Below are 19,175 nucleotides of genomic sequence, written 5' to 3'. Positions count from 1 at the left end.
CAAGCAAGACACATAAACTCGAACACATTACAAAAATGCTTAACATCAACCATAGACACAATAGGGTTGAGCCCTATTCCTCAAAGTTAAGCTTGAGATCTAATCTACAAAGAGAGCCCCATGTTCAGCAAGAATATCTGCATAAAAAAAAACCTTTCACCATAATACAGCTATATGTCTTTTCAAATCCTAATGTTATCTTTTTAAAGTTGAAATGGAATCCTCATGCTTTTTTGGTCCACACATTCTCACTGAACACAGATAGATGCCTTTGTCGATGAGGTGTCAAGGAGTGGGATTTTACAGGAAAATAGGTCACATTATAAGGTGGTTGCCTGAACAGAGCTTTGTTGAAAGGAGAATAAAGACCACCATATGAAACAGAGGACAATACCTTCTTCGCATCATGAGGAAGGTCATCATTGGATGAATCCATTTCTGGTTTGGATTCTTCATTCTTCTTTCCTGCATTTTCTTCATCAGTAGAAACAGCTTTTTCAGTTATGCTACTTGTCAATTCTTCTAATTTTCTCTTCAGTTCCTTCTCTTCTATGCTACGATCAATGTAGGAATCAATAGCTAGAGGCTAGTGAAATAAAAACAAGTCATTCTCAGTCATATGTTCTAACTGGCTTATTCTAAGTCTACATACACATGAGTAAACATATGTGCATCTTTTTAACATGGGATTAAGGAAACCTAAATCTCACCATGCGGTAGGAATTAACTAATCAATTTACCCTCCATGACTGTTTGGATTAGTGTCTTAGACATCCATTCATATGAACAGCAGAAATGACACAATGAGGTCTAGTAATGTACAATATTTCTCTATCATCTACTTTAAATGAAAGATCCATAATGAGGAAGAGTGGGTTAAGCACCTATTTACATTTGGAACCTCTTGTCTCCATCCTGGCGATGTGTTCTATTTATACTATAAAAACATTTTACTTTTCCAGTTTAAAAAATGAAGTCCCATTTTTTTTTGAAAGAATTAGTTAACTCTGTGAGCAGCACTAAGAAATGTTGGCCCTGAGGCTCTTCAGAGGAAGATGGAACTAGACAATTTCCCTGAGGCGTCTGCACTAATTACCATATTTTTCGGACTATAAGACATACTTTTTTGTCTCCCAAAGGGGGTGAAAATGTCTGTGCGTCATATAGACCAAATATTGTCGAAGCCCCGCCCATCTGCTGTTTTTTGGCCTCCGCACGCCCTGTTTTTGGCCCGTTTTGGAGATTTTTTCAGCCCATTTTCAAGGCTTTTTTTGGCCTGATTTCAAGGCTTTTTTGGCTTGTTTTGGGGGCTTTTTTGCCTGTTTTTGAGGCTTTTTTCAGCCCATATTCTAGGCTTTTTTAGCCCATTTTTTCAAAAAAAAAAAAAAAAGGCCCGGAAAAAACCTTGAAAATGGGCTGGAAAAAGCCTCAAAAACAAGGCGAAAAAGCTTCAACAGGCTGAAAAAAGCCCCCAAAACGGGCAGAAAGAGCCTTGAAAACAGCCTGAAAAAAGCCTTGAAAATGCCCCCCCCCCAAAAAGGCTCGAAAATGGGCTAAAAAAGCCCCCCAAATGGACTGAAAAAAGCCTTGAAAAAGGGGCACATGGAGGCCAAAAACTTGTTGTTGTTGTTTTCCTCTTCTAAATTTAGGTACGTCATATAGTCCAAAAATACAGTAAGTGGGCAAGATGCTGAAGCACTGCTAGGAATAATGAGCAGCTTGGCATCTAGATCTATTAAAAAGCAGCCCAAAATGTCTGATCAGCCCTGCAGTCAGATCAGGCTGATTGAGCATAGCTAAGTAAATAGCAACTTGGGCGTATGTATAACTCTGTTCTTCATTTTACCTTCTCAGAGTGAACTAGGATCTTTTCCTCAAGGCAGCTGAGCATACTTTCAATAACAGAGATGCGTTTGTTCAGTTGAAGTATCTAAGAAAGAAGAAAGAAGATAGCAAAGGACAGAGCCCACCACCACAATTTTTCTTAGCAGTTAAAGGAGAAATAAACAGTAGAGACTTTCAAATTTCTAGGTTCTATCATATCTCAAGACCTAAAATAGACACCTAACATCAAAAACATCATCAAAAAAGTACAACAAAGAATGTTCTTTCTGTGCCAACTCAGGAAGCTCAAACTGTCCAAGGAGCTGCTGATACAGTTCTACAGAGGAATTATTCACCTCTATAACCGTCTGGTTTGGTTTTGCAACCCAAGACAGTCACAGACTTCAGAGAATAATTAGAACTGCAGAAAAAACAATTACTACCAACCTGCCTTCCATTGATGAACTGTATACTGCACGAGTCAAAAAGAGGGCTGTGAAAATATTTATAGACCCCTCGCATTCTGGAAATAAATTGTTTCAACTCCTACCCACCAAAACAACTAGACACAAGAACAGTTTTTTCCCCCAACGCCATCACTCTGCTAAACAAATAATTCCCTCAACACTGTCAAACTATTCACTAAGGCTGCATTACTAGTACTATTAGTCTTCTCATCGTTCCTATCACCCATCTCCTCCCACTTATGACTTCATGACTGTAACTTTGTTGCTTGTATCCTTACGATTTATATTGATAGTTTCCTAGTATGATTTGATTGCTTATTTGTACCCTATGAATCATTAAGTGTTGTACCTTATGATTCTTGGCGAATGTATCTTGTCTTTTTATGAACAGTGAGAGCATATGCACCAAAGACAAATTCCTTGTGTGTCCAATCTCACTTGGCCAATAAAGAATTCTATTCTATTCTATTCTATTCTATTCTATCCTATCCTATCCTATCCTATCCTATCCTATCCTATCCTATCCTATCCTATCCTATCCAAATACGTAGCAATACTAGCTCTCATAAAGCTCTCGTAAAAGATCACGATTTTATTGAATACAAAAGAAACATTTTGGAAAATGCTGGAACACTATAATAATTAAGAATAACAGAATGTAACCATTAGATAACTATTAAGGAGGAAGGCTGTATATACTGAATATACACATTTAAATGTATTTCTCAGCATTTCCCATTTTGTTTTTTGTACATGACCTCTGAATTAAGACCTCTCCTTTGCAGGATAGAAATAACATGCTCACTTGTCAAGTAACAAGCCAGCTTTGTATCTTGTGTCTTGCTCTACAAACAACTTTTGTTTGTAGCTGACACTACTGGCAACATCCACTAGGGTTATATTTACACTTTAATATTAAATAATAATTATTTATGGAGCTGACATTTTCCAAGGTCTTAGGTCAAGCTAATCTCGCATCATGATCTCAGTTCTTCACACAGGTTTATAAAATGGAAGGTTAACAGATTTAATTTTAAAATCAAATGTGAATTAAGAAAGAGGTTTGTCTTTTATGATTGGGGCTTCTTTTCCTCTTTTCTGGTTTGGAGAACTCGAACAATGATAGCTGGAGAAATGGAACAATTCTGCCGTAGTAAGGGGAACATGCCCAGAATGACAGGAATGTCATAAAGATTGCCAATATCACCAGAAGTTACTATTTCTTTCTGAGGGATGAGATACTCAATAACAAGTCTCCCACAATGGGTGAGCTTTGAGTACTTGCAAATACCAATTCCCTGAAAGTCTACCATTCACCCAATTGATGGATTCTATTAGGCTGGAGAAAAATCAAGCGAATGTTTGTCATGCATCTGTAACTGAAACCATAAAGATTAGTTCTTAGGCTCTTCTTTCACTTCAATCTGGAATGTTTTGAATAGGTGAAGGGGCCCTAATGAACATCTGGAGTGCAAAATTGCCTGTGGTGCTTTTAGCTAAATGATGAACATGGTGAATAATATGGTTACGTACACCTAAACACTAATAACATTATGAGGACTAACAACATTACAAGGAGCAGGAACAATAGAATTATAGCCTTACCTCAACACAATTCATTAGATCTTAGCATCTGTATCTCTGCAGCTAAAAACAAGGTTGTTTTTTGCTCATAAATCTAAATTATGAGGTACATTAAGTATATAATAGAAGCTTGATTCTGACTGAAACTTTCTCCAGTCATTTGTTATCACAGCTAACCTGCTCAAATGAATTCATGAAAAGGTCATATACTTTGTAAGTTCCACCTTAGAACTTTTCATATTTCAATGCAATGATATTCATGTCAAAAACATGTTCTTATTCAGTTGGCTATTTAAACCAAATAATGCTTAAAATATATGATAACTAATCTCAGGAGATCTTTAGGCCATAGAACTAAAAAAAAAAAAAAAGGAATTATGATTTGTTTTTGCTCAATTTTTATTAAAACAAGATTTTCCTCAAAGTTGCTTCATATCTCTATGTAGAGAATTTTTTTTTCTTTTCCTTTCCTAGGAGAAATGAATTTCCTAGTCTGATTAAACAAAACGTGAATGATTAATAACCAATCTTTATGAGCTACTATATTGTATTGTATTGGAAAGATTTTTTTTCAAGAGGCTCCATTTTTCTAGTCTAAAATAGAATAGAATAGAATAGAATAGAATAGAATAGAATAGAATTCTTTATTGGCCAAGTGTGATTGGACACACAAGGAATTTGTCTTTGGTGCATATGCTCTCAGTGTATATAAAAAAACAAGATACATTCGTCAAGAATTATAAGGTACAATACTTAATGATAGTCATAGGGTACAAATAAGCAATCGGGAAATGATCAATAAATATAAATTGTAAGGATACAAGCAACAAAGTTACAGTCATGCAGTCATAAGTGGGAGGAGATGGGTGATAGGAATCATGAGAAGACTAATTTGGGGTGAAGTACCATCAGTACACTGATGACACCCAGCTGTACATCTTCACCCCACGCCACCCCAACGATGCCCTTGAAGTGATGTCCCAGTGCCTGGAGGCTGTGCTGATCTGGATGGGGAGGAACAGGCTCAAGCTCAACCCTTCCAAGACTGAGTGGCTGTGGTTCCCGGCATCCCGATATAGTCAGTTGACTCCATCACTGACTATCGGGGGTGAGTCTTTGGCCCCCACGGAGAGGGCGCGCAATCTGGGAGTCCTCTGGGAGTCCTCCTGGATACGCAGCTGTCCTTGGAGGAACATCTGACGGCTGTAGCCAGGGGGACCTTCTGTCAGGTTTGCCTGATTCGCCAGTTGCGGCCCTTTCTTGATCGGGATTCCCTGTGCACAGTCACTCATGCCCTCGTCACCTCTCGCCTGGACTACTGCAACGCTCTCTACATGGGGCTCCCCTTGAAGAGCATCCAGAGGCTCCAACTGGTCCAGAATGCGGCCGCGCGGGTTGTCACGGGAGCCGCATGGTGCTCCCATACAACACCTCTCCTGCGTGCCCTTAAAACCTTCTTTTTCCAGCAAGCCGGGCTGGCCTAACACTTTTTAAAATGTTTTTAATTGTTTGTTATTATTTTTAATCATGGGGCCAAATTTATATATATATATTTTAATTGTATTTTAATGTTTGTAGTTTATGTTTTTACCTGGCTGTTCACTGCCCTGAGTCCTCAGGGAGAAGGGCGGTATACAAATTTAACAATAAATAAATAAATAAATAAATAATTTCTGAAATGGTAAAGGGTCTCCTGCTTGAGCAGGGGGTTGGACTAGAAGACCTCCAAGGTCCCTTCCAACTTTATTCTGATTAATTGATTAATTAATAGTACTAGTAATGCAGCCTTAACAGGGATGCAATGCCTCAGTGGCTAAGACGCTGAGTTTGTCAATCGAAAGGTTGGCAGTTCAGCGGTTCGAATCCCTAGTGCCGCGTAATAGGGTGAGCTCCCGTTACTTGTCTCAGCTTATGACAACCTAGCAGTTCAAAAGCACATAAAAAATGCAAGTAGAAAAATAGGAACCACCTTGTTCTGTCCCCAACCACATGCACACACACCAACAGACGTTCAGGAGTTAAAGACCAAACCAGCCGGCAAAATCCTTTTCCTTAAAATAATGGAACTTGGCAACAACCTAGTGGCTGCCTGCCAAGAGTTTATTATTTACAAAGAGGAGAGATAACTTCTCCCCACTTCTGATACATCAAAAGAAACAGCTCAATAATTACGGAGGTAATCAAGTCCAGAGATAGTCCAGCTAAGTCTTATAGCAAAAGTCCGGCAATGCAGAATGGCGTGGAAGCTTTCAGCTTTGTTCGTCACAAGGTTTGACTGGCCACCACACTCCCTTTTATATCCTGTGGGGTGTGGTCCAGTGACTCAGCCTAATCTCGGGCACGCCTTTTCTTCTGTTGCACGCACTTATTTCTGCGACGCTGGCATGGATCCAGCCAAGACTCATTACCCTCATCACTGTCCATCTGTGGCTGCGTGGACGTGCTTGGCTCCGGCCCTATCTCTTGCCCTTCAGTGGACACCGAAGGCACTGCCAGAGAGGAGGGTCCTGGAGAGGGAGGCCTTGCCAACTCCTCTTCTTCACTCTCGGAGTCCTCTCCTGCCGATGACACAGACTCAGGTAGCGGAGCCACAATACACCTTTGGTGGGAAGGTAACAGCGTTCTGTGCGCCTTTGGCGTTTAGTCATGCCAGACACATGACCACGGAGACGTCTTTGGATACCGCTGGCTCTTCGGCTTTGAAATGGAGATGAGCACCACCCCCTAGAGTCGAGAACGACTAGCACATATGTGCGAGGGGAACCTTTACCTTTACCTTTAAATGCAGCCTTAGTGAATAGTTTGACAGTGTTGAGGGAATTATTTGTTTAGCAGAGTGATGGCGTTCAGGAAAAAACTGTTCTTGTGTCTAGTTGTCTTGGTGTGCAGTGTTCTACAGCATTGTTTTGAGGATAGGAGTTGAAACAATTTATGTCCAGGATGCGAGGGGTCTGTAAATATTTTCACAGCCTCTTTTTGACTCGTGCAGTATACAGGTCCTCAATGGAAGGCAGGTTGGTAGTAATTGTTTTTTCTGCAGTTCTAATTATCCTCTGAAGTCTGTGTCTGTCTTGTTGGGTTGCGGAACCAAACCAGATAGTTATAGAGGTGCAGACGACAGACTCAATAATTCCTCTGTAGAACTGTATCAGCAGCTCCTTGGGCAGTTTGAGCTTCCTGAGTTGGTGCAGAAAGAACATTCTTTATTGTGCTTTTTTGATGACGTTTTTGATGTTAGGTGTCTATTTTAGGTCTTGAGATATGAAAGAATCATGCTCCTATTCAAGATGCTCTCCCCATAGTAGGCCACAAGGTTAAAATTACACACACTTTAAAATTAATGGCTTCCACCAAATGAGCATTTCTATAAAAATCCATGGATTTATGGGAAAAAAGAAAAGGAGGAAAATAAAATGAAATATGGTGTGTTTTTATGACTAGAAAAGAGCAAAGATGTAATTTGGTGTATTCTCAAAGATCCGTTAGTTCCAGAATAGAATTTGCCACTAGCACTAGGTTAAGAGTTAGAAATGGAGTTCTGCATCCCATTTTACTGACCTCCTTTTATTGATTTATTCGTTTGACTGATAGGGTTCCAAATCAGAAAGAGACAATGCAACTTAAGTTTAAAACCCAATAAAACATTCATAAATGGAAAAAAGTATAGAAATGAAATGACACTATGGAAAACCACATAAAAACAATTTCAGCCATATCTCATCAGTCATGATTTGGCAGAATTACAAAATACCTCAGCTCATAGCATTTTTGAAAAGTCAAATTTTCAGTGACTTTCTAAAGCAAAGCAGGATAGGGTTGAGTGGATCTCTGAGAGAATGGTATTCCAGAAGGCCTCCAGGATCCCACAACATGGCACTAATTACCCTACCAGGACTTATAGACTTATAGGCAGAGGCAGTGGAAGAAAGATGATCCCATAGATAACCAAGCTCTGAACCATCTAGAGCATGGGTGTCAAACTCGTGGCGTGACGTTGCTGTTATGTGACGTTTTGTAATGTTTTTCCCTTTTGCGGAGCTGGGATATTCGTGGCCTGCACGTAACGCATCTGGCCTGTGGGCCGCCAGTTTGATACCCATGATCTAGAGCTTCATATATGATAACCAGCACACTGAACTGATCCTAGAAAACTAGTAATCGGTGTAGCCTGGGGAATGTAAGTATTACTCTAGAATAATGATATGTACCCCTAAACTGCTTATGCAGTAACATTCTGGACCAGCTGTAACTTCTGAAATCTTAACATATGCAAGCTGCAATTCATGTGTGGGCAAATGAATGAACATTGTATAATATTATACTGGCACTGTTCATTACAGAACTTGTAAATCTAGTTTTACAATGGAAAATATGAGTTGTGTTGATTCCAAGGCATTATAATAGTATTGATTTAAATGTATACTGACTCCAAAAGTTAGTTTACAAACATACTCTGCATCTCATTTCTTATATGGGTTGTATTCCGAATGAAAGCAGATTATTTCCTGTAGTTTCAATAAAATACTAGATTTATTTTGTATCTTGTAGTTTTATTGATCAATTAAATCTATGTTCAATTAAATTTATTCTTGCAGATTAATTACAATATATATACAGCAATAGCACTTAAGACTTATATACTGCTTTACAGTGCTTTATAGCCCTCTCTAAGCAGTTTACAGAGTCAGCATATTGCCCCCAACAGTTTGGGTCCTCATTTTAGCCACTTCGGAAGGATGGAAGACTCAGATAACCTTGAGCCTGGTGAGATTTGAACTGCCAAATTGCAGGCAGCTGGCAGTCAGCAGAAGTAGCCTGTAGTACTGCACTCTAAACATTGCGCCACTGTGGCTCTTCATAATATATATGTGTTGTCATTAAAATTCAACAAATACCTGCATACCAAAGAATGAGATTAACATTAAGACTGATGAAACAGTTTATAGCTTGTGCCCATTTCAATCTATAAACTGTATTCTTTTTCTCTGAACCTATAAACATTTTGTCATCTGAGAGATGAATAGAAGCACCAGAAATTATTTAATTCTTTATGTGGCTGAGAAACATACTTTTTGTTAGCATTGTCCATAATATAATGGCTTGGAATTTTTACATCGATAATCTTTGAGCTATGACCATTTGTTCAGTGATAGTTCAAAGTTACAGCACCAAACAAATGACGGTTATGACTGGTCCTTGGAGTTCTGTCCATCCCAGCAACTTCATAGTCATGTGACCAGTCTGGGCTCCTGGCAACCAGTTCATATTTATGATCACTTGAAGCATCAGAACAGATATATGATTGCCATTTGCAGCCTTCCCTGTCAGCTTCTCCAGAAATCAGTAAGGAAGCTGGCAGGGAAGGACACAAGTCTGCTATAAATCAAGAGCTACCTGTATTTCCACATTTTTCCATACATGGAAGATATTATAACATAATATTGAATAAGTATGCTGAGAAAATAATCATGGCCTTGGTAATAAATATCTTTGTTGGGAATGTAATATCTGTACATAATAAATTTTGTCTGTATTTCTCCAAGAAATAGATGTCACTTTATTTCATGGTTATGGTTAGCTTCCCTTTCAATTTTTGAGCCCAGATAATATTTGTTACTACTTCCACTACTTTTACAATTATTATACAGGTATTCTTCAACTTACAACTGTTAACTGAGCCTAGAATTATGTTCTGCAAGTCATTGTGGTTGCATGTTGAGGGATCACATGTAATTTTTTGACAATTTTTGTAGTGGCTGTTAAACAAAACAATTTTTCCCAATTTTTTGTCAGAAACTGGAAATAAATGCCAGAAACTGACCAAAAAAAATAAAGAAAATAAAATAAAGAAAAAGAAAAAAATGACAGGAAGCTGCAAATGGCCATAAAAGTGAGACAGTTGCCAAGGGCCCAAAACTTGATCATATGACCATGGCCTGTCTTTGTGCGGCCGTCGTAACTTTGAACAGTTGCTAAGCAACCTGTCATAAGTCAAGGAGTACTTGTATTTGCACCGAGCTGGCACTCATAGTTGATAAAATTGGGTTTATTATGTAATACTGAGCATCAGATTGATTTTTGTGCTTTGTCTTTCACCTTCAGCTAGGGTTCCTTAAATCTTTCCCATTTCCAGTCATTAAAATAGTACTCATCAGCTTTACTTAACAAGTGTGGCAAAAAAGGTAATAAAACTGGGCACAACTCACTTAACAACCACCTTGCTTACCAATGGAAATACTGGTCCCAACTGTGGTTTTAACTTGAGGACCACCTTTATATTGCTATCTGTAATTGTTTTATTCTACTATTCCCTATTTTCTTCACCTCGGTGTCTTTTGATTTGAATCTTATCATAGTTCCCAAAACAAATTCTCCAAAAGAGAAAAATATAGGAAATCTATTTATTTTATTTTATATCAAATTTATATACCGCCCTTCTCCCTGAGGACTCAGGGCGGTGTACAGCCAAATAAAAACATAGACTACAAACATTAAAATACTATTAAAAAGATATATATAAATTTGGCCCCGTAATTAAAAAACAATGACAAACCAATTAAAAACATTTAAAAGTGTTAAACCAGCCCGGCTTGCTGAAAAAAGAAAGTTTTAAGGGCACGGCGGAAGGCACCGAGGTCTTGGATTCTCCTTATCTCTGGGGGCAGTTGGTTCCAGAGGGTAGGTGCCCCCACAGAGAAGGCCCTCCCCCTTGGGGTCACCGGCCTACATTGTTTGGCTGATGGCACCCCGAGGAGGCCCTCTCTATGGGAGCGCACAGGTCGATGGGAGGTTGTCGGTAGTAGCAGGCGGTCTCGAAGATATCTAGGTCCTATGCCAATAAATATAGAAGCTACCCAATATCTAATTTACCTGATTTCCATTTACATTTTCAAGTGAGGATGCTCTGCTCCTGTGTTTTGTGTACCGTGGCTGATAGATGAAAGTTTCTTGAGCCTCCTTTTCATCTTCATCAGAAGTATCCACCTTAGCTGAGTACTGGAGTTGGGGCTGCACAATCCATGGACTGCCTTTGGGAACAGAAAAGGGTTGGACAATTGGTGATCAGATCAATAATTAACTGATTCACCAGTAACATTTTCTGTTTTCACAAGAATTTGAGGCAAAAAAGGGGAATGAAGATAATAGAGAAAAATCAGCAAAAGCACTTTATAGTATTATAGGGCTCACGTGAGATTTAAATTATTCTTGAACTGGTATTGTAAGCCCTTCAAGATTCAGGTTCTTTTTTCATCAGGGACAACTCAAACCATGATGCAAATTAAGAAAAAAATATATGCACATGTAACAGAAAACCAGTTGAGTGAATTCAGGCCAGTCCCTTTCCCTCAACCCTAGGAAGAAGGCAAGGGCAAATCACTTCCAAAAATCTTGCCAAGAAAAGTGCAGGCACTTAGCCTGGGCAATTGCCAGGAGTCAACAGTGGCTTTAAGGCACCAAAAGGGGGAAAACAATTATCTGCAAACAAGCAATTTAGAAGAAATGCTTTTACCCATTACAGATGCTAAGATTGAGAGAAATATGTTTTTAGCAATAAATTTTAATTGGAGTACCATTAATAAAGGCAGTGATGTAAAATTTCCAAGACTGTTTTCTGTAAAGAAGTAATAAAAGATGTATGACTGGAGATCTGAATTTTCTGGGTGGTCTATGCCTGATTACCTGACCCATATTTTTTCCTCCCCACCCTTACAGAACTTTTCCCCTTACAGAGATTGCTTAAATAAGGTATTTCTTGCTAAACTGCTTTTCTTCCCAACCCAGGGCTCACTTAAAACATGCCAAGAGCAGGTTAACAAGCTCAGCTCTGTGACTTTTAATTACTTGATTAGCACCCTCTCTCAGCTGACCATTTTCTGAAACTGGCAAGACCCTAATCAGTTTCACTCTAAAGACTTTCTTTTGCTTCCTAGCGGCTCAAGGGTCAAACTTGCCAGTAAACTAAGCCAACAATTGACACTCAGGTTTTTCTTTCAATATGTGTTCCCTACCCTATTGTGTGTTTACTTACTCTCTTGTAATCTCTTCTCTCCAATGGGTTCCCACTTTCTCCACACCCCTTTTCCACCTGCCTGACCTCTGAGAGACTGAAGCATCACAAGTAGTGGGAACTCAACATCAAAATGCAGACGCCCTTTCAGAAAAATCTATTAAGATTTTTCCTCATTCCCTTCTTCCCTCTCTCTTTTCCTTTTCGCTTTTTCTTCCCATAAGACACCGAGCTGTGCAATTATTTCCCAAACTTCAAATACTCAATATTATTTGTTAATCAGCTAAGTTAAGAAACAAAAGAGTTAAATTTGTGATTCTTAAACTTTATGCTCACGGTTCAGAGGTGTGCTCTATGGGCTTGTACCCTGGTCTTGTTTGAGAGAATTAAAAAAAACCCCAGAGATATAAATCAAATAAATGCAAAGTACCAGTATTTAGCAGAAGATATTCATGAAAAGAAGTAGTGACTGTTAAGTCCCACTGCTAACTGGGGTAATTCAAAAGGGCAATTTCAGAGTGTGGCCTAGTGGTAAACACAGGTAGCCCAATGGGTAATTTATTCAGAGGTTAAAGTAATTATATATGGGAAGATGTTCCCAGAACTCAGGGCTGGCTGACAAGCCCACAGTAAGTATACAATACTTAGGAGGGGGATTCAAAAAAGGCAGAACCAATTGACAGGTATTGTGTGTGTTGGCTGAGGCCCCAATGGGAGAGTATTCTATGAAGTTTATGAGAGTATTCTATTGGTTTATGGACCAATAGCAGATTCCACTTCACCCCATGTGCAGTTTCTTCCCTCCCCATCTTTTTACCATAATTTTAATCATAATTTATATTTGTATTGCTATGTATGTATATATCATTTTATTGTTTTTAAACTTGTAAGCCACCCAGAATCATCTTGCAGCAAGATAGGCCACAAGCAAATTTAATGAATAAAACAATTAAGTTATTATGAATATCACAAAGGATATGAAAAAGTGGGGGAGGGAGTTATACTCTGGAATAGTAAAAAAAAAAAATCTGCATTTTGTTCCTACCAGTTCTTATGGTTTGTATGATGAAAGAGAATTTGCTTCAGAAATACTCTGAGGAAAAAAATAGTTTTAGATAAATGTTCCTGAGTGGAATCAGGGGTTATTATTTAATTATAGGGTGGTCAGGATGTGTATACGTGTTCGTGTATGTGAATATTTTGTCTTTTATTGTACAATCATCTCTTATTTGCCTGCAGACTACCCAGATTCCAATGCTTATGTTAAATTCAAATGGAAGAAATTGTAAAACAGTTTCAACAACAGCGATATTTTTACCACTATCAGAATCTTGCGTTCAATAACTTCTTTCCCAGAAGAAATTAGGAGTAATCCCCCACCTAATTTCTATGCTCATAAACTTGATGGAGAATTTTGAATGGCCATTTCTGCTTAGCTTGCTTTGTGTGAGGCTCTGTAGTGATTCATTTGCATGTTTGAAAACATGCACCTTGAAGTATCATACAAATAAAAGCATATCTATTTTGAGCTCCAGTCTTAAGGATACTTTGAATATATGATTCTGTCTTTTTTTGAGTGTGACCAGTGATCCATCTAAGGAAAGTGCAGACACAAAAGGTAGAAACTATTTTATTCAGCATGCAAAATTTATTCTTTGACCTATAGCTTCTTCCTTCCCTGTTCTACTTCTCAAATATCCTATGATATGAGACAGGAATTTACAGCAGATTGACATGAACTGTCCAAGCAATCTGTTTGTGCCAGGGTCTCCAAATACTTTACCTCGATATGAGTTATCTCATATATTTTTACAATCTCTGTAGCTAAATTGGAAAGCTTTTGTTAGAAAGTTGGAGGTTCTGGAACTTTGCCTCTTTATTCCCTAATCCAGGTTTGTAGCTAGTTTTCAGCATCTCAGTCATCCAAATCACCTGTAAGTTTAAAAAAACCTATAGCAAATTAAAAAGACATTATTTGCAACCCGAGGAAAAGCAGATGGCCGATCACTGCTCATGCACTTTCCAGTGTTTGTCACCTTGTTAAAAGAAACAACATTAGGGATAACTTGGTTTCCGATAATTTCATTTCCTAGATATTTATAGTACTGGTAAAACACTAAACCCTCTGACATAGCAAAGACGTGGAACATAACTAGATTGTATCATACAGAAAATTTAATCCTCTAAAACTCTGCAATGTAGTCATCAGTGTGAAAATAAGAAAATATTTCTGCCCTGTTCCATGATGAGGAGAGGTACATCAAAGCAATTATATTTCACCATCTGCCTTTGTCATGAATCTGGATGCATTCAGATTCAAGCATCCATTTCCCATGTCCAGTTAAAAACACAATGGGCTGACTGAGACTGTCTTCAGCAGCAAAACCTGCTACAAATCTGGAAAACCCGGGAACAGAATTTTTCCAATAATATTGCAGAATAGCTGATAGGAACGGAAGTGGTAACAAGCTCATCATTTTTGAAAATATGCAGTACATGAATAAAGCTAGAAGTGTGAAAAGCAAATGACTTTTAGCCTGGGAAGGATTTGTACTCCTTCTTTGCAAACAGAACACCTACATTTTTAAAATTGGATCATATTCATCTTTAAAAATTCTTTTCAGGAATTCAATGTGGCATATATAACATTCCCTCTTCCTATCTGTCCCTGTAACCAGAACTCTGGACAATAGGCTGAGCAAAAAAAGAATGAATTGTAATATTTGTTGTGACATGGAGAACTGCATTGGAGGCTGTAGGTAGTTCACTTATTTCCCTTCCAAAAAATACTCTAAGTCAAATTAACCTGGCAACTAAATGGATCATTTATAATTGTAATTTTGCAACCAAATGTTTTCTCATTCAGTGGGGCAAAAAAGTATTTAGTCAGCCACCAATTGTGCAAGTTCTCCCACTTAAAAACATGAGAGAGGCCTGTAATTGTCATCATAGGTAGATCTCAACTATGAGAGACAAAATGAGAAAACAAATCCAGACAATCACATTGTCTGATTTGGAAAGAATTTATGGTGGAAAATAAGTATTTGGTCACCTACAAACAAGCAAGATTTCTGGCTCTCACAGACCTGTAACTTCTTCTTTAAGAGGCTCCTCTGTCCTCCACTCATTACCTGTATTAATGGCACCTGTTTGAACTTGTTATCAGTATAAAAGACACCTGTCCACAACCTCAAACAGTCACACTCCAAACTCCACTATGGTGAAGACCAAAGAGCTGTCGAAGGACACCAGAAACAAAATTGTAGACCCGCACCAGGCTGGGAAGACTGAATCTGCAATAGGCAAGCAGCTTGGTGTGAAGAAATCAACTGTGGAAGCAATAATTAGAAAATGGAAGACATACAAGACCACTGATAATCTCCCTCAATCTGGGGCTCCATGCAAGTTCTCACCCCGTGGGGTCAAAATGATCACAAGAACGGTGAGCAAAAATCCCAGAACCACACGGGGGGACCTAGTGAATGACCTGCAGAGAGCTGGGACCAACGTAACAAAGGCTACCATCAGTAACACACTACGCCGCCAGGGACTCAGATCCTGCAGTGCCAGACGTGTCCCCCTGCTTAAGCCAGTACATGTCCGGGCCCGTCTGAAGTTTGCTAGAGAGCATTTGGATGATCCAGAAGAGGATTGGGAGAATGTCATATGGTCAGATGAAACCAAAGTAGAACTGTTTGGTAGAAACACAACTCGTCGTGTTTGGAGGCGAGAGAATGCCGAGTTGCATCCAAAGAACACCATACCTACTGTGAAGCATGGGGGTGGCAACATCATGCTTTGGGGCTGTTTCTCTGCAAAAGGACCAGGATGACTGATTCATGTACAGGAAAGAATGAATGGGGCCATGTATATCGTGAGATTTTGAGTGCAAACCTCCTTCCATCAGCAAGGGCATTGAAGATGAAACGTGGCTGGGTCTTTCAGCATGACAATGATCCCAAACACACTGCCCGGGCAACCAAGGAGTGGCTTTGTAAGAAGCATTTCAAGGTCCTGGAGTGGCCTAGCCAGTCTCCAGATCTCAACCCCATAGAAAACCTTTGGAGGGAGTTGAAAGTCCTTGTTGCCCAGCGACAGCCCCAAAACATCACTGCTCTAGAGGAGATCTGCATGGAGGAATGGGCCAACATACCAGCAACAGTGTGTGCCAACCTTGTGAAGACTTACAGAAAACGTTTGACCTCTGTCATTGCCAACAAAGGATATATAACAAAGTATTGAGATGAGCTTTTGATATTGACCAAATACTTATTTTACACCATAATTTGCAAATAAATTCTTTCCAAATCAGACAAAGTGATTGTCTGGATTTGTTTTCTCATTTTGTCTCTCATAGAGGTCTATCCATGGTGTCAATTACAGGCCTCTCTCATCTTTTTAAGTGGGAGAACTTGCACAATTGGTGGCTGACTAAATACTTTTTTGCCCCACTGTATATATGTATATGAATAGATACATTTGTATTTTTCCTCTATTTATTTTACCCTTTTTGCATCTTTCTATTTGATATTGCTGAATTCCATCACATCAACCACTTTTGAGTCGTGAAGAAATACTTTCTCTCTATGGTTTTGGCCACTGTTCTGACATAACAGAGTAAGTTCCAATATAAAAGAGGCGTTGGACTTACCGTGAACGCTCTTTCTCCAGGGGATGCGGAGTGGGTCAGAAGTGGGATGATCCAGCCCGTCTGGCCAATCACTGAGTCGGATAAACTTGGCCACGCCTACTCAGGCCTCCCTTCCTTCCAGTTTGTTTCGACGAAGGCAGATCTGCAAAACAGTCTCAAGCCTAGAAAATACAAGAGAAATCGCAGACGGGAGGGGCTGACCCACTCCGCATCCCCTGGAGAAAGAGCGTTCACGGTAAGTCCAACGCCTCTTCTCCCACTGGGATGCGGAGTGGGTCAGAAGTGGGACATACCCAAGCTTGTTAATTCGTCGGGTGGGAGGTCTGCGAAGGTCGATGTCGAGGTGCCAGGTGAACCTGTTGGAGGACTCTCCTTCCGAAGGCTGCCTCGGCGGAGGCAAAGGTGTCCAAACGGTAGTGCTTGATGAATGGAACAGGAGAGGCCCAGGTAGCTGCCCGGCAAATTTCCTCGAGGGAGGCCTGCGTGGCCCAAGCAGCGGTAGTAGCTGCACTCCGTGTGGAGTGAGCTGTAATATGACGTGGAATGGGAAGAGATCGTGAGTCATAAGCTTTGGAAATGCAAGCTCGGATCCAACGCCCTATGGTGACTGAAGAAACTTTGGATCCCAAAGATGAGGGTTGGAAGGAAATAAATAGGGCTTCGGAGCGTCTTGAGGATGCGGTCCGAGATATATATATTTTTAAAGCCCTGCGAACATCAAGGGTCCGCCATTTGCGTTCTAGTGGGTGAGATGGATTTGGACAAAAATTAGGCAGGATAACTTCCTGTTCGCGATGGAACCGTGAGTTAATTTTTGGCACGAATGCCGGGTCCAGTCTAAGAATTACCCTATCTGAGTGTATCACACATAAATCTGGTCTGACAGATAAAGCTGCCAGTTCAGAAATGCGGCGAGCCGAAGTCACGGCCACCAGGAAGGCCACTTTCATGGTTAGAAATCTAAGGGAGGCAGTCCGGAGAGGTTCGAAGGGTGGACCTGTCAAGGCTGACAATACGTGTGGCAAGTCCCATGTGGGATAGCGGTGTACCACGGGTGGGCGCAGATTTCGTACCCCACGTAGGAACCTCCGGATGGAAAGGTGATGAGACAGAGGTACGCCGTCCCTGGGAGACAACACCGTGGCGAGAGCTGCAACATGCCGCTTGAGGGTATTATGTGCCAGACCCTTGGTGTAGCCATCATGGAGAAACTCCAACACCTGCGGAACAGAAGCTGACAAAGGGTTAATTTCGCGCGCAGAGCACCACGAAATAAATACCTTCCACGTGATGTTGTAGAGTCTGATGGTGGACTCCTTTTTGTCAGCCTGCATAACCCGGATGACATCTTCTGAGTACCTCGCTTCCCTCAAGAGGAGCCCTTCAAGCGCCAAGCGGTTAGGTTGAGCCACTGGGGCTCTGGGTGTAGGATTGTCCCTTGACTGAGGGACACTTTCTCCGGAGGTAGTCGCCAAGGGTCCGTCGTTGAGAGGGCTACGAGGTCGGAGAACCATGGCCTTCTTGGCCAATAAGGAGCGATGAAGACCACGTCCGCTCTCTCGGCTACAATTCTGCGAAGGACCAGCGGGATCAATGGGATCGGCGGGAACGCATAGAGTAGCTCCTGGGGCCAGGGGCAACGGAGAGCGTTTGTGTCCTCTGCCCCCCGCGATGGATAGCGCGTGAAGAATCGGCGTAGCTGTGCGTTCTCTGGGGATGCAAGGAGGTCTACCTGTGGCTGGCCGAACCGGAGACAGATGTCCTGAAACAGAGCGGGGCTGAGGCGCCATTCTGATGCGTCTATCGTGGTGCGGCTGAGATAGTCCGCCTGAAGGTTGTCCTTCCCCGCGATGTGATCCGCCTTGAGGGATTGAAGGTGAGATTCCGCCCACCTCCCGAGAAGAAGAGCCTCCTGCATCAAGGTCTTGGACCTCGTCCCCCCTTGGCGATTGACATGTGCCTTTGCCGACACATTGTCTGTAAGTACTAGTAAGTGTTGTCCCTGCACCGTCTGATGAAAGGCCAGAAGAGCTAAGCGAATGGCCCTGAGTTCCAGAAGGTTGATACTTGACCTTGCTTCTGTCGGGGACCATCGCCCCTGAGCGACCTGGGAACCCAGGTGCGCGCCCCAGCCCGTCAGACTGGCGTCTGTAGTCAGAATCAGTGGATGTATGTCCAAGAAGACGCATCCGTTGTCCAGAGCCGGGGATAGCCACCAGTGCAAAGACCGGCGTACTGACAGGGGGACCCTGATCTTGGATTTGGAGGCCGCTGTCTTTGCCCGCTGATAGGGGAGTAGCAGCCATTGAAGGCTGCGGGCATGAAGCCGGGCCCAGGGAACTATGTCTGTGCATGAGGCTAGTTTCCCCAGGAGACGGGACAATTCTAGCTTGGGAGCTGTCGGATCTTGTAACAGATGCCGAATCAGAGACCTGAGGCTGTCTTTCCTCTCCTGGGAGAGGAACACCTGTCCCACCTGCGTGTCTATGACTGCACCTAGATGATTTATGCGCTGTTGAGGGACCAACTGACTCTTGGGCTCGTTGACTAGAAACCCATGATTCTGTAATATTTGCAATGTGAGAAATACATTGGTTCTGGCTCTGTCTAAGGACGAGGCTTGTATTAAAATATCGTCCAG

General features: G+C 41.0%; 1 protein-coding gene across 7 annotated transcripts in view; it reads right to left on the bottom strand.

Moving 5' to 3' along the window:
* MLPH (melanophilin) overlaps positions 1-19,175 on the bottom strand; it is a 105,141-nt gene that overhangs the window by 40,731 nt on the left and 45,235 nt on the right. For 4 of the 7 annotated variants that reach the window (XM_087885866.1, XM_087885864.1, XM_087885880.1 and 1 more), the window contains 3 exons: positions 10,746-10,903; positions 1,847-1,930; positions 395-586 (listed from right to left, as the gene is read on the bottom strand). In XM_087885866.1, coding sequence (XP_087741992.1) covers positions 395-586; positions 1,847-1,930; positions 10,746-10,903 — 434 coding nt within the window. The remainder of the gene's footprint in view (positions 1-394; positions 587-1,846; positions 1,931-10,745; positions 10,904-19,175) is intronic. The other 3 variants (XM_087885867.1, XM_087885872.1, XM_087885883.1) reach the window with 3 other exon arrangements.

The sequence above is a fragment of the Pantherophis guttatus genome, chromosome 1 (genome assembly GCF_059756535.1).
Source record: "Pantherophis guttatus breed Tessera chromosome 1, ASM5975653v1, whole genome shotgun sequence".
Classification (NCBI taxonomy): Eukaryota; Metazoa; Chordata; class Lepidosauria; order Squamata; family Colubridae; genus Pantherophis; species Pantherophis guttatus.
The sequence above is the reverse complement of the archived record's forward strand: the minus strand, read 5'-3'. Positions and strand labels throughout refer to the sequence as shown.